The sequence below is a fragment of the Ornithodoros turicata genome, chromosome 3 (assembly GCF_037126465.1).
Source record: "Ornithodoros turicata isolate Travis chromosome 3, ASM3712646v1, whole genome shotgun sequence".
NCBI classification, from domain to species: domain Eukaryota; kingdom Metazoa; phylum Arthropoda; class Arachnida; order Ixodida; family Argasidae; genus Ornithodoros; species Ornithodoros turicata.
The window spans coordinates 22,409,848-22,424,258 of NC_088203.1; the positions used below are offsets into that span (position 1 = coordinate 22,409,848).

General features: G+C 45.4%; 1 protein-coding gene across 3 annotated transcripts in view; it reads left to right on the forward strand.

The window, feature by feature from the left end:
- The window catches only part of LOC135388283 (plexin-A2-like), a 246,693-nt gene that overhangs the window by 217,288 nt on the left and 14,994 nt on the right, over window positions 1-14,411 (forward strand). For all 3 annotated transcript variants that reach the window (XM_064617721.1, XM_064617720.1, XM_064617722.1), the window contains 16 exons: window positions 2,637-2,737; window positions 3,508-3,637; window positions 3,991-4,153; window positions 4,556-4,649; window positions 4,957-5,071; window positions 5,162-5,293; window positions 5,431-5,538; window positions 5,725-5,818; window positions 6,471-6,652; window positions 8,812-8,990; window positions 10,110-10,239; window positions 10,372-10,508; window positions 11,374-11,565; window positions 11,647-11,740; window positions 13,182-13,436; window positions 13,514-13,690. In XM_064617721.1, the coding sequence (XP_064473791.1) occupies window positions 2,637-2,737; window positions 3,508-3,637; window positions 3,991-4,153; window positions 4,556-4,649; window positions 4,957-5,071; window positions 5,162-5,293; window positions 5,431-5,538; window positions 5,725-5,818; window positions 6,471-6,652; window positions 8,812-8,990; window positions 10,110-10,239; window positions 10,372-10,508; window positions 11,374-11,565; window positions 11,647-11,740; window positions 13,182-13,436; window positions 13,514-13,690 (2,283 nt within the window). The remainder of the gene's footprint in view (window positions 1-2,636; window positions 2,738-3,507; window positions 3,638-3,990; window positions 4,154-4,555; window positions 4,650-4,956; window positions 5,072-5,161; window positions 5,294-5,430; window positions 5,539-5,724; window positions 5,819-6,470; window positions 6,653-8,811; window positions 8,991-10,109; window positions 10,240-10,371; window positions 10,509-11,373; window positions 11,566-11,646; window positions 11,741-13,181; window positions 13,437-13,513; window positions 13,691-14,411) is intronic.

The window sequence follows — 14,411 nt, forward strand, 5'->3', positions numbered from 1 at the left end:
TGCAGTTACGATATGAATATTACCAACTTCCACGCTTTGTCCTACTGGTGAACTTCAGTAGTGCGTCGGAGATTGAGCACGATTGTTACGCTCACACGACTTACATGACATACTACATAGGTCGCATAGCTACGTCTACTATAATCATTACAAATCACAATATCAAAGTGCACGGCGCGTTAGACTAAACACGAACGAATTGAACGCGTTTCTGACGCTGCCCGGCAAATATACGCTTGCACCTTGCGCCAGAAAAAAAAAATGGCCTGGAAACTGGGTGGAGTAGTTGCTCTGTTTCAAATCACATACCACAGATGCTTTGGGAAGCTCTCGCTTTTCAGAATATAGTGATTCCCATTGAACATTCCTTGCCTTCTGAGTTTTTCATATGGACTCTCGCGTGCGCAGGAGAAGAAGAAAAAAAAAGTAGATTTAGGAACGCTTCCAAAGCCCCCTCTTGTTCGAGACCCTATACTGTTCATCGTTTCGTGCTGCGAGCAGCAAATATTCCATTCTAAAAAGATACAAATCGCTCGCGTCTGGGGGATTCCCCAGCTATCGATTCTACGATTCTCGTGCATTTATTCCCCTCCTCTGTGTCGTTCCATGTCGGCCATCTTTTCGATCAGCCCTAATATATCTATGATTTCCGCATGTTTTTTCTTCTTTTTTTTTTTTTTTCGCGTTTCCCAAAGTGAGTCCCGTCTCTTTCTGTGGGTCGCACAGAGGGCGTCTGAGTCATTGTGTGTAGCAACGCTCCGCGATGGGACAGGCTTTTTAGATGTTGAGCTTTGGCTCTGCCGGAGATGCAAGTCGGGTTCAACAATCGTGTTGTAAACCGTCGTCTGGACTGAGGGACGTTTGTGGTTACTTTTATTTATCGAGTTACGTTCGGAAGTTAAGCCGTAAAGCGGTCGCAAAATTGCTGGCTGAAGACTGCGGAACGGAGTGAAAAGTCATTGTAACCTTCCTTCGCTGAAGCGTTGTTGTTTCACTTTTTCTTATTAATCCAGTTGTTTAGGTAATCATGTGAATTTTTCCCTCATCATTCATAACATGATCCGCCGCTGCGTCACCTACACTGCAATGACACATTACTTTCATGTTTTTTTTTTTTTTTTTAATATGTGTATAGTCCTGTCCAACTGTGCAGTTAGAGAGATACCGTAATCTTAACGTATGCCTAGAACCGGATTTAGAGCGGTCAATTGTGTTCGCAGCAGTCACTTTCTGGAAGCCGTGGAAGCACGACCTACTAGATTATAGCGACTATGTTATACGGACCCCTTCCCAGCGCCGCATTTGGAAGATAGCGGTGGCGCAACTCATCGGCCCGGTTATTGCATGCTCGATTTGTACAGTACTCTGTACTTTAACTTAAGCTTAGTATTCTTGTACAGGCGGTGGATGTCCCACGTGAGGTGTTTCCTTGTAAAGTTGATTATCATCATCATTCTAGGAGTTTTCATAAGAACTGTTGCTGCCGTCTGCTACGGTAATCGTGCGTCCGCTTCTGAGCGTTCAAAAATCAAATTTCCATCGTCCAATCATGATGCAGATCTCGCGGGCCGATGAGTAGCGCCCCTAGCGGATCGTGCGGACGGGCTCCTCGTTGGGTTTGCCGATTATGACGTGGTCGCTATGATCTAGTAGGTCGTGCGTGGAAGCATTGTCTAGAAACACGCGTACGTTGAAACCTGACGCGTTCCCTTCCCGGTGCACATGCGTGGTATGGTAACAACGTTTCGCTCCCACATTATGTGTAATCGATAACAGAGATATGTCGACAAGGTGTGCGGAGAAATTTGGCGGGGCCGAGCAACAAAGTAAAGCCCGCCATTTTCCACAGGTGGCAACGGTAACCGTTGCCATGGCGACGGCATCCTTCCTTCCGTCGTCTCCCTGGTAACCGAGGCTGTTCTTGCAAACTCGCCTGGGGATATAATGTCTTCTGCTCTCAAACTTCACGAAAAAAAAAAAAAGAAGCAAAGAGAAAGGGCTCACGGCGGTAAGCTTCCCCGTAGAGCTCAGGTGCTATGTGGGGAAGCACGCTTGCCGTTTCAGTGCCGCGGTCGGGTTTTTTGGAGAGTGGTGGACAGCTTCTCTTTCGGCAACTTCAAAGGGCAACTTCTAAAATTAGCCGTTGGTGTTGTTGACCAAAATGAGAAGAGATAGAGCATTACTTATTGAGCTTGTTGGAGGCGAATGGTTCCGCAAATTTGGGGCGAAACCTTGTCCTATTCTGTGTATCGCTTCGTTTATAAAACACGCATTCATATTCACAATGACGTGTGCTATCTCTAATAAAATAGTAGCGGTACACAATAAAATGCGCAACTTCAAACTGAATTCATGCATTGTTTATTCGTCATTTGTGTCATACCTACACGGCGTCTATGCCACAATGACCGTGCCACTTATTGCGGAACAACATGACCGCGTGTTTAGATTAAATAAAAAGGTGGGTCGCTGAAAATGATGTGATGGCTATACACACGGACGGAATGAATTGCAACGGTGCACATAACATGTTTCGTTCTTTCATGTCATCTTGTAACTTTGGAAGCACTATGGCGTGTCTTTTTCTTGCGAGGCCTACAGCTCACAGTCACATTTTTGTCCCCTCTTATGTACAGGTCACCATGGTGAACGTACAGGAATGCCATCAGTACAAGTCCTGCAATGGCTGTTTAGGAGCTAAGGATCCTTACTGTGGCTGGTGTTCTCTAGAAAATAAGTAAGCATTGTAAAGTTGCATGTACTCTTTTCTCTTTACATTTTAGTCACTTGTCTGATGCTTTTGTTTTATGATGCACTGCTTTTGTTCATGATAAGACAAAAGTAATGAGGCATGCTTATATTTAGCATGATGCATGAACAAATCGGTACTGACTGCATCAGTATCTCGGCACACAGCTGTGGTGTGGTAGGCATCTGTGTTCTCCGGCACTGGGATTTTTTAAAAGTTTTTACTAAATAAGTAGGCATCTGACAACATAAACTGCAAATATTAGCATTTTTGCAAGTATGATTGATGTGGAATTTAAAAAAAAGACTCAGGAGAAGCCAATGTGCCGAGCTACTTGAGCTTCCCTTAGATGGAGCTCGCATTGACTGATTCCGTTTGCTCGTACAGCTCCTGTCAACCTTAATAATAACACTGGGAAAAAATTCAGCCCCATTTCCCAGCACGATAACAACCACGCTTGTGGCACTGGGGGAATATTAAGTGAACAAAATTCTCGCGTTAAACTAACTGAATAATTTTATTTTTTTTATAATAATTTTTATTCAATTAAGATTTCCTGATGGCCCCAAGGGTTGCTGTAATCGCGCTCTGGAACGAGACCACTTTTTTTTTTCAGTGTTATTATTACGATTGACTGGAGCTGTACTGCATTCTGTGAATGTGCCGCTGCTTCCTCGTTCTCGTCACTCTCTCTGTTACTTGACGGTTTGCTCGACGACGAGGCTTCTTTGCTTACACCACGCACAAACTTATTTTAGGTGCAGTTTAAGAAGTGAATGTGCCGAAGCTGCCCAAGATCCTCTGTACTGGCTTTCGTACAAAAGTGGCAAATGCACCACCATTGACAGCGTGCAGCCGGAACAGATACAGAGGACAACTGCCCGTATAGTAAGTGCTGTCCTGCACCTTGGACATCATCGCATGTTTCGTGGGTGTTAAGTTTATTCGGGCCGAGATGTTTTGAAGCTTACGATACTGTAGGTTTACGGTATATTATGCAGGTTTACACTAATGCAAGTAACCGCCTTTCATTTTATATGGCTCAACTTGTGGGAAAGTGTCAGACCCCTTCTTTAAGTCTGATTAACATAGTTATGAGGCTGCACCATTTGCACTTTTTTGCATTGTAAGACTTAGGCAACCTGGGGATCTGTAACACTTGCGCACATTTTGTGTTCAGCTATGACAAACGCACGCAACACACAAATGAGAGTTAACGTGTGTGCGATTTCCTCTTGCAGTTGACGTTAGTGATCAGCAACCTGCCAGTGCTGGAAGGAAACTTCGTGTGCTCCTTTAGCGTACTAAACAAAGTATTGGAGACAAACGCGACTCGATCTGCCCAGGGAGTCACCTGCGCCACACCGCACACGGACTCCCTCCCTCCAATCCCACCTGGCCAACGTAAGCCACCCGTTCCTTGGAGAGCATGTTTCACTGAGCACTACTTTTGGTTATCTACCCGGTGTATATGCATCGGGCCATTTTTTATTTGTAGTATTATTTCCACCCAGAAAGCCGCTTTTCCGCCGGATATTGCTCGGTGTTACTCGATTGCTGTCTTACACACTATTTTATGCGCAAATGACTGTCCGTAAGTGACAGTATATGACGTGGACGCAGGCCAGCTAATGGCCAGACTTCATAGTTCAAAAGCCTGAGTCTAAGCACATACAGGATGACAGCTGTGTTGGTGTCATCCGTCTGTTTTTGCTCAGTATTCAGGCCTTTTCTCTCTAGAGAAATAACTGTTGTTTTTCTGTCACTGAAAATGTGCAATCAAAAACCATTAAAATTTTCTTCCAGATCATTTCACGGCGAAACTCTCCGTGAAGATGAAGAGCAATCCAGACTTTGTTGCCACAAACTTCACCTTTTATGACTGCAGTACTTATACTTCGTAAGTAAAACTAGCTTAATAAAGGAATGCTAATATTATAATAGAGTAACGCTAACTTTATAAAGGAACTTTGGTGCCAATCGAGACATCTGCAATTAAGTGAGCAGAGTCATATAACTTCATGCACCCAGAGGTCAATGTGTGGTATGAACAGATTTTCTTGTTTTTGAGCAAGGATATAGCATACCATAAGTTCTGGGCACAGCTGGCAGGCAACGCTGTATCGTCGTTTTCGCAATTTTTTTTCTTGCAGTTGCTTTTGATCGACATCACACCATGTTTTTTTTTTTTTGTCACAATTTTTCAGGTGCACACAGTGTGTATCTAGTCCATTTCCATGTGATTGGTGCGTCGGCGGTCATCGCTGTACGCACGACACCGGGGAGAACTGCCGCAACGACATTCTGGTTACCGGGGTGTCGGTAAGCGTCTATGACATTGTCTCCACCTGATTGTACCCGTAGATAAACGTGCGTGTGTTTGATTGATTGAGTTTTTGCTGCCTGTTTCAGAGTGTAGGTCCTAGTATTCGTTCAGGCCCTGGCTTTTGTCCGAGGATTAATGCCACCACTGGGACATCGACCGAAATACTCGTCCAGATGGGCATCAACAAGCGCATCCCAGTCAAGGTGGAAAACATTCAGGTATGGAATATTCTACAACACCTGTATTGGTTAGTTTAATGTAGCTTAATAGTTGCCTTTAAATGTGTAATGAGTGAAGCTCCAAGTTGGACGGAAAACAAAAATAAAATGTCACAATTGAGTTACTTTTGTTTCAGCCGTTCATTGCGTCAACACGGTTTGTGTGCCAGTTCAATATCGAAGGCCGAGTGAAGCAAGTCAACGCGCAGTTGCTTGGCGACATCATCTACTGTGACAGCATGAAGGTTAGACTGTTTCCTGAGCCTCACACAAATGGACATGTAACACATGCATACCCTTTAGTGTTTTTGTGATATAAAATAGAATGTTGTAAAAAAAAAAGAAGTACAATTGCAAAGTTATATTTTTAATCTCTCCTGTCACCCTGAAGATGCGAAGATGAAGTCACAAATGCTTCGTTATATTCACAGTTTGTGTATGGAGCACCTACTCCAAACATCACAGCGGCATTTGCTGTCATCTGGGAAGGGAGCAAGCCCTTGGACAATCCAGAAAATATCCACGGTAAATTTGAGATCTATTGTTTCTTTTGTTCCCCAATAGGGTTAACCTGACAAAGGTTAAGCTGTCTAGAAAAGGAAGTGATGCGATTCCTTTCAGTAGAAGGTCCTTGATAGTGCATCTTGTCTTCTGTGTGTTCCCATTTTTAATGTGTCACCTCTTCTCTTAACAGTTATCTTAGCCTCTATCTTTGTCAGCCTTTGTGTTCTCATAAGTTTGTTACCCTGGGTTACTTGCTCTGTTCTATTTCATTTGCACATTTGTTTCTGCATGGGAAGATATGCTTCCATGTACAATCAACCTCAACAAAATTTTTTGGTTACATTTCCTCTGGATATTCTTGTTTACGGAATGCCATCTGAGTCACTAAAGATATTGAGAGGAAAAAAAAACATCCACTTCTATAAATATTCGTAAGAAATAGTGCTCTGTACTTTGACATCAGAATTAATATTTACATCTAGTCTGAAATGCGTGCAACTTTTACACCTGACCACTATCATTCCCTCGGTACTACTAGCCGCCAAGAAGTTACCTGCTGTGCTCAGAGCATGCTTCTCATAGATACGAGTGAAAGAGGTTTCAGGCCCCTAACTGTCTAAAAGGTTAACTTAGATACCAGCTGAGCGTATATACTTTGTCGCATTTCTTTCAGTCTTGGTTTACCGGTGCGAGAACATGTCCGAGAATTGTGGCATGTGCCTGGAGCTTCCTGAGAAGTACGCTTGTGGCTGGTGTCAAGAGAGCAACATGTGCAAAGTCCAGGACCAGTGCGACGACCACACCACCAAGTGGCTGGAGCGCACGCAAACGTGTCCAGACCCGCAAATAACAGAGGTGAGTGCCTTTTCGGTACGAAGTCCCGCACGGGAATTCAAGATTCCCTTCGGAGACGGTCAGTCGTGCTACAGTGACCTGCTGTTCACAACGCTTCTGCGGCCGCTCCCTGCTTTGACGCGTTGTCGGTACCTCCGTCAACGATTGCATCCCAGATGAAGAAATTGAAAGTGATAGACTTGGATGTTAAGTCAGCGATCATCGAGGATCGTCACCGCCGAAGGGTGGCGTCCATCGTGCGAAAGCATGGCATGTCACTAGGGCCCGGAAATTTAGGCAGTAAAAACGATGGGAAACAGGCAGGCAATTAGGCCCTCAAAAACGGCAACCTAGGCAATAAAATACAAAAATAGGCACGTTACAGTCTTTGACTTTGTTGGTGCCTGAGAATGCTCCATCCAGGAATAAAGGCTACGGCGCTGTACATACTTTGACTACTTCTACACATGTGCTGAGGCGGCCTAGAACTACGCGATACTGAATACAGTAAATCTCGGTTATAACGAACTCGACGGTCGCGCGCAACCCGTTCATTATATCCGAAGTTCGCTATAAATGGAATGGACAAAAGATTTGATCCAAAAGGCCAGCAGTGTAAGAAACATGAGTCATGTATGCCGTTCATTGAAAATACATCGTTAATGGCGCCTGTTTATAACAGTTGCGGAGATCACGGCGTTTTCTAAGTCATCAAGGTGGTCCAGGTGGGCCGCGGCGAGCGCCTTCGCGTACACAAAATCGCGGAGCGAAGCAACGTACTTGAGTGCCTCCGCTGTAGTCCAAATGTAAGGAGGGGAAGACACTGTGTCATCATCATCGTCATCGGAAAGTTCGTTTGGCGGCGGGCGCACGTCGGCAATGATGTCCGAATCACTGAAGTCCGCGACGGCCTGTGCGTCGTCATCTGCTGTCGCGAACTCCTCGAAAGACTGACAGCCGTCAGTCAGATTCGCAGCCGTTGCTCTGTCCCAAAGTTCTGTGTCGGTATCACGCACACCAAAGTCCACTTCACGATCGGCGTCTGTAGCCAGTGCCTGATGAACAAATCCAGCTTTTCTGAAGCAGTTTCGCAAAGTTTCCCGCTTCACCTGCATCCATGACGCCTTAATCATCGGCCAAACGGGTGCACGTGCAGCGCGCGCTGATGGTGACAGCGCATTGGCTGCAAAGCGAGGTCACGTGCAAGCAGCGCCTGACAAATCCGCGGGCGTCTGACGTCGCGCGCTCGCCTTCTCCAGTGGTCGAGGGAGCTCTTTCGGTCGCAGTAACCGAAGGCTCCCCGGCAATTCGTTCATAATAGGCGGGGGCAATTTCCATAGACTCAATACAAATTTTGACGGTCGTTCGTGAGGCATTCGTTATAACCGAAGATTCGTTATAAGTGGGGCTGTTATAACCGAGATTTACTGTACTACTTTTAGTTCTCAAAGACCTCGAAAGGCCGAGGAAGACCGAATATTTTGTTCAAATATACATGAACCCCTTCTAGCGAAGCAAGGTACTGAAGGAAACCAAACGAGAGAGAGAGAGAAATAAAAAAGAACTAAAGGTGCAAGATGCAGAAATAAAAAGCACAATGCAGCACTTACCATGAGACTGAAAGGTGCACTCGTACATGCACCTCTAAAAAAAAAAGGCCGTTACAGCGTCTAAAAATGTTCAGAAAGGCTGCAATTCAATAGAGTCGATAGAAAGGCGAGCAATCCTGAATATGTCGCATTTAGGCGTTTATAGGCATTTTTAGGCAAATGCCTAAAATTCCGGGCACTACATATTGCAATCGACAGCACAAATACGAAGCGCAAAACGATCCCAAAGCGTACAGACGATAAAGTTGAAGAGGTGTGCATAATCGCGCTTCATGCCGTCGACAATCTCAAGAATTTTACCGTGGTTTATTTTTACCTGCTCATTACGTGCTGTTCGGCGCTGTTGAAGGTGACGTTGTGCGTATCTACGACGACAACCAAAAACAATCAAAGCCAACGAGCTGTTTTCAACGAAATATTGGTATTTCCACCCTCTTTCGTAGTGTCCGTCGTAGGCGTCGTTCGCGGGATAACGCGACTTCAGGCTCTAACTATATGCCATACTTCTCAGTCTTTGTTCCACGTTGTGTTTCAAATGAGACTTTTTTGTTTTTTGTTTTTCTTCCGAAGATCTTCCCCACTTCTGGACCATGGGAAGGTGGTACCAATATCAGCATCAAGGGTATTAACCTGGGCAGAGTGTTCAAGGATATCCAGAACGGGGTCGTCATTTCCCAGGAGGTACACAGCGTCTCTTTGGCGCAGATACCCTGCATTCCCCACGAAGATCTCTATGTCAAGACTTCCAGGTTAGCTCCCCTTTCATTCTACATTATGTGTAGGGCCCGACTTTTTCGGGTTTAACCCGAATCTACCCGAAAACATCCGGGTTGCGTGGCACACTCATAAGCGTGCATTAAAATAAAGCTTGATAACATTGCTAAACATTAGTTCCATGTTAAGACAAATTTTTATTAAACAAAACAAAAAATCACCCAAATATACCCGAATTCCTGACGACAGAATATGCCGTAACGGGATTTAACCCGAATACACCCGAATTTTCGAATGAAAAATTTCACCTGATATTTACCCCCCCGAATTTGGCCAAAAATAAAACCCGAAAAAGTCAGGCCCTAATTATGTGCCTGGAACCCTTTTCTGGTGCCTCGCTCTAGCGCAAGTGGTAGATCAGTGCACGGGCTCAGGCACACCCAGCTCGCGTAGCGCGAGCCTGGTAATGCCTTCTTTTGACGGGTTTGCGCCAGGCTCAGGGTTGACATTGCAGGCCTGGGCCCGTATGTTGTTTGGCCTGGATCTGGCTTAGGACCGTGATTAGAGCACTACACGGGCCGCATTCTTAGGCCGCGGCCCTGCCCCAGCCCGGAAGGTTCTAGGTTTCTCAGTCCAAGCCCGGCTCAAGCCCGAGAAATTTATAGGCTACCCGGCCCAGAGCATCAGGCTGGAAAATATGGCCGTGGCTAACTAACAGAGGGGTAACGCGGGCTCGAGCCCGACCTAGGCCAGCTAATGTACGGGCCTGGTCCAGGACCATAATAGTCAAACCCGAGCCCAGCCCAGACCCGCGAAAAGGCGGCCTTGCCCGGGCGGGCTCGGGTTTTCGGGTAACCCTGAGCCCGTGCAGTGCTCTTACGTTGATGCACCATTGTTGGTCAGCCACGGTGAATGTTTACAGCCTGCTGCTCTGTAGTTGATACGCTGGGTAGCTTAGAAATTTCTCGGGCTGGGGCCAGGCCTACGTCGGGAGACCCAGAAATTCTTCAGGCTAAAGCCAGGTATGCAGCAGTCAGGCTGGATGCGGGCAGGTAATCAAAGGAAGGCCAGGCCCGAGCATAAGAATGCAGTCCACGCAAATGGTACTGCTTTTATAATGGAGTAACAAATACTTAACGGTTTTTTCCTCGCAGAATTGTGTGCGAGATTGAAAGTCCTCGGAACCTGACGACCAGCCCTTCAAGCGGGACCATTTCGGGACCCGTGGTTGTCAAGGTGCTCAACGATTATGTCGCGAAGTCGAAGCAGAATTATTCTTTTGTGGTAAGTCGCTGCCATATTTTTTTTGTCTGCATTTTGGCATTATGTTAATTTTTTCGTTTAATGCGTTATTATTTGAAGGTAAGCTCATGAGTGGTAATCGTATATGTGCGTATTCTTCCACTTATCACGTAGCATCCGCGAATCACGTCTATTAATCCGAGCAAAGGGCCCAGATCGGGAGGAACCCGGCTGATGATCTGGGGTCTCCACATGGACGCTGGCAGTCATGCAGAAGCATACGTCGGGGGAATGCCGTGCCACATTATCAAGTGAGTAGGACTGCTCTGCCGGGCATTCTCCGGTTATCTACGGTGGACTCCCACTAAACAAAACTCGGTTTTAAATGGAAATTACGGATAAACGGAACAGTAGGGTCACCGTTGGTTGGTTTCTTATATACGCAATGATAGAAATCTTCGGATAATTGAAACAACCCGCTTTGTGTATTTAGTCTGATGACTTGTGCGAAAGTCATAGCCAGTGCAATCCAATCCATCGGTCACTCGTACAATGTTAGGCTTAGCTCGCGTCCACATGTGTCTTCATGAAGTCAGTCAAGAAAGAGCCCCATGAAGCGGTTTCACTTGCGTCAATGTTGCGGAAAATTCGGGGACACGATGGCGAGAGCGAACCAAAAATAGAAACCGTGAAATTTGATATGCCAAAGTCAACACTGTCGTCATAGCCGGCCGCGCATTGAATGAGGATGTGGATGATGCCACACGATACTGGCAGGATAATGTAGGAAACCTGGACGCAGGAAGAGGATGCGGCAGAACAGAAAGATACACCTCATTGTAGATGACTGAAGTGTGCATGGAATTTTTTCCAAGCCTCAGACATGCATGCATATTTTGTAAAAAAAAAAACGAAAAATGCGAAGAGAACAGTCATTAATTCTTTTTTACCTCGCTACCCACACTAGTGGAAGTTGATTATCTCGAAATAAAGTTGTTTTTCACGAAACCTGCGTACTTTGCTTAAATGAAACTTCCGATAAATGGAACAATATTTCCGATTCTCTCGGAGTTCTGTTTAAGAGGAGTCCACTTTAATTGATTTTGCTTTTTGAGACTCTCATTTATGGAACAAAAACGATTTCATCAGCCAGTAAATGTCCTCTGTTCCACGCAGCCGAGAACCGAACGTGGTAGAATGCAATACGAGCGCATCGGGAGTGTACCACGAGGGAAAAGTACGCGTCAAATTCGACAAGGGCCTGCGAACGTTCGAAGACTACGTCTACCTCTACGTAGAGGATCCCATCATCGACCACGTCGAGTCCGGCTCGGCCGGACAGAAAGGGGTCCCTCGTGGAATTCCGAGGTACCGTACTTGGAGCACTGTTACAGTTCTAGAGAGTTGTAGTGATGTTACTGATGTCATTGTAATTTCCTCCTCTCTCAGTGGGGGCATAACTGTGACGGTGCGAGGGAAAAACCTGAATGCTGTGCAGGAGCCCATGATGTATATCACTCTGGACGGTGAAGAACACTACAGTGTAAGCTTTCTAAATAATAGGTCTGGGGGAATGTCGGCAGCACCATGCTTTTTGATCACCTTGTAAAATGGATGCTTAGTGCCTTGTGGTCTAGAGTTGATCTTGTTTTTACCTCCTGATTTGAATTTTGTCGTCACTTGGGGGAGGGGGAACAGACACTAACTTGCTAAAGTGCGAAGTCGCCCACAAAGATATAAGAACTATATTCCAATCAATGTTTCCAAAGTTTACCCTGTCTTACAGGTCCCAAAAAAAAAAAAAAAAAATTGTCACTCAGATTTTCAAGCAATGTCAAGCCTGAAATTGCAAGGTTTTGTGGATATACTGATCAAAATAGTGAGAGGGCAGATATTACTTTATCTCTCTCTGTTTCTGTTGCCTATTCTGATGCACATCGCAAAAACACATCCTGGTTTTACACTGTACATTTTGAACATTGACACTACAAGCTTGTGAAGTGCAAGCTGTAGTAGCTGTGGGAGATTGCGAATGGTATACTGCCCATAAAAAGTGCAGTTTCATTTTACAAAGGCAAGTTAGAATGTCATTTGCAAGAATTAAGCAGGACCACAGAGTGTATGAGGGTGGTGGTGGATCTGTTTAATGCTGAAAATGCAAACGCAATGATTGTAATAATTTTCATGAGGCCATCATGCAGAGCTTAGTGAAGCTTATTGAAGCTTATGCAAATTTTGTGAAACGTTTTTGGTATTTTCTTCTTGGAAGGCATCGCCAAGTGGGCATGACATTAATTTTACAGTTCCGAGTTTCTCGCGGACACCACCTTTAAGCAGATCTTATTTACAAGGGGGCGATGTCACGTGTGCATAGGACGTCTGAGTGGTTTGGGATATGTGTTAGTTTCAACTAAACTGTTTTGGCTTAAACAAAGTTTACCATATAGTACTACTAACAATATATATGACCGGACTTCTTTTGGGTTATATTTCACATAAACAAAATACAGAAAACAACACTGAAGATTTTTGTTTAAGTTTAATTTGTACAAGCTTTCGCGTGGAGGTCCACGCTTCCTCAGGCGACCTGATTCAAGCCAAAACTGGTTGAATCGGATTGAACCAGGTTTAAATCTTCGGTGTACTCGCCATAATATACATGACACACGAGTAGACACAGAGTGTCAATATTTAGTCCATGCATCTAAGAGGCAGCAAGGTCTTTGTTTTGACAGTTTGTACGAGCATAATTATGCATTTACGACACAGTTTCTAAAGTGCTGTGTCAGTTACGACGATTTCGGATCCCCCTTGTCAAGCGGTTCTCGGGGAAATATCGGGTTAAACCCCATCTTTAGTTATTTGAATCTGGGGGTAACTATCGGGCAGGATCGGGTATAACCCTAAAAAGTCAGGCCCCAGCCATATATATAACCACTAAGTACAGCTCTGTATGTAGCTAACTCGTGCCCCTTATCTTTCAGAGATGTATCCCTGACTCCGCGCAACAAATGAAGTGCAAAAGCCCAACGGTGCCGAAGGACAAGCTCCGCTTCAGCAGCGGCGACGGCCCGATGGAGCTCGAATATGGGTTCCGCATGGACAACGTGCAGCGGGTGCGCGACCTGAGCGCCACCAAGGGCTTCCCAAAGTTCCAGATGTTCCCAGACCCGGAGTATTTCCAGTTCACGGAGAAAGACCAGATCAAGTACTACAAAAGTGACTACCTCACCATCAATGTGAGTCGAAATTACCCTACACTCCTTACCCCCGTCACAGCCCGACCAAGTTCTGACATCCTGGGTTGCATTTCCAGGGGAACAACCTGGACCGCGCCTGCCAGGAGTCCGACGTGATCGTCCGTATTGGGACCAGCTTCTGTAATGTAACTTCGCTGTCTCGAGTACAGTTGACGTGCAGGCCTCCCACAGACCAGCCTCCTGCTCAGGACAAGAATGGAAATCCCGACCGGGGCCAGATACCGCAAGTTATTGTGAGTGCCGCTCCCGTTATGCCCCGAACTCGTAGCCTTCTTGCATCGAAATATGCCTCCTCCTGTCACACAAAATTGCTTGCTCCCTGGCCACATCCAGTCCACCTCAATCCAATCAAATCCAATCCAGGCCACAACCAGTCCACCAACGCTCTGCCCTCAATGCTCTCTCGGCATTTTCGCGCACCTTAGGACTTCGATCCTTATTGTGAAGGGGCTCATTATTTCATTCCCCCGCATCACCACCAGCAATGGGGTATAGAGTATCGCCCCCTGGCGATGAAACTCCCCATTCATCATCTCACAATAAAGTTGTTGTTTGTTGCATTGAAATACAGTTAGACCTCGAAAGTCAAAAAATAAAATAACGACTCGCATATTGAGCATGTATAAAGGCAAGGACCACTCAGTGTCTATTCTTCCATCGCCTCTCTCAGACATTTATTTATTTTATTTGTCAGCAGATACTGCTACCTGATAACACATTGCGTCGAATTTCCACTAGCATAGCCTTGTCATGATACTAGAGGTGTGCGAATATTCGAAATTTCGAATAATTATTTGAATAATTCATAATTCAAAGTGCGTTTCGAATTGAATAGTCATATTCGAAAAGTATTCGAAAGTTCGATTAATGTTTCGAATAGTACTGAAGCGAGGTATCGCTGTTCCATTCTGCAAGTGGGCTTCGCCTTATTGCATCCAAGAGTTAGGTGAAGCC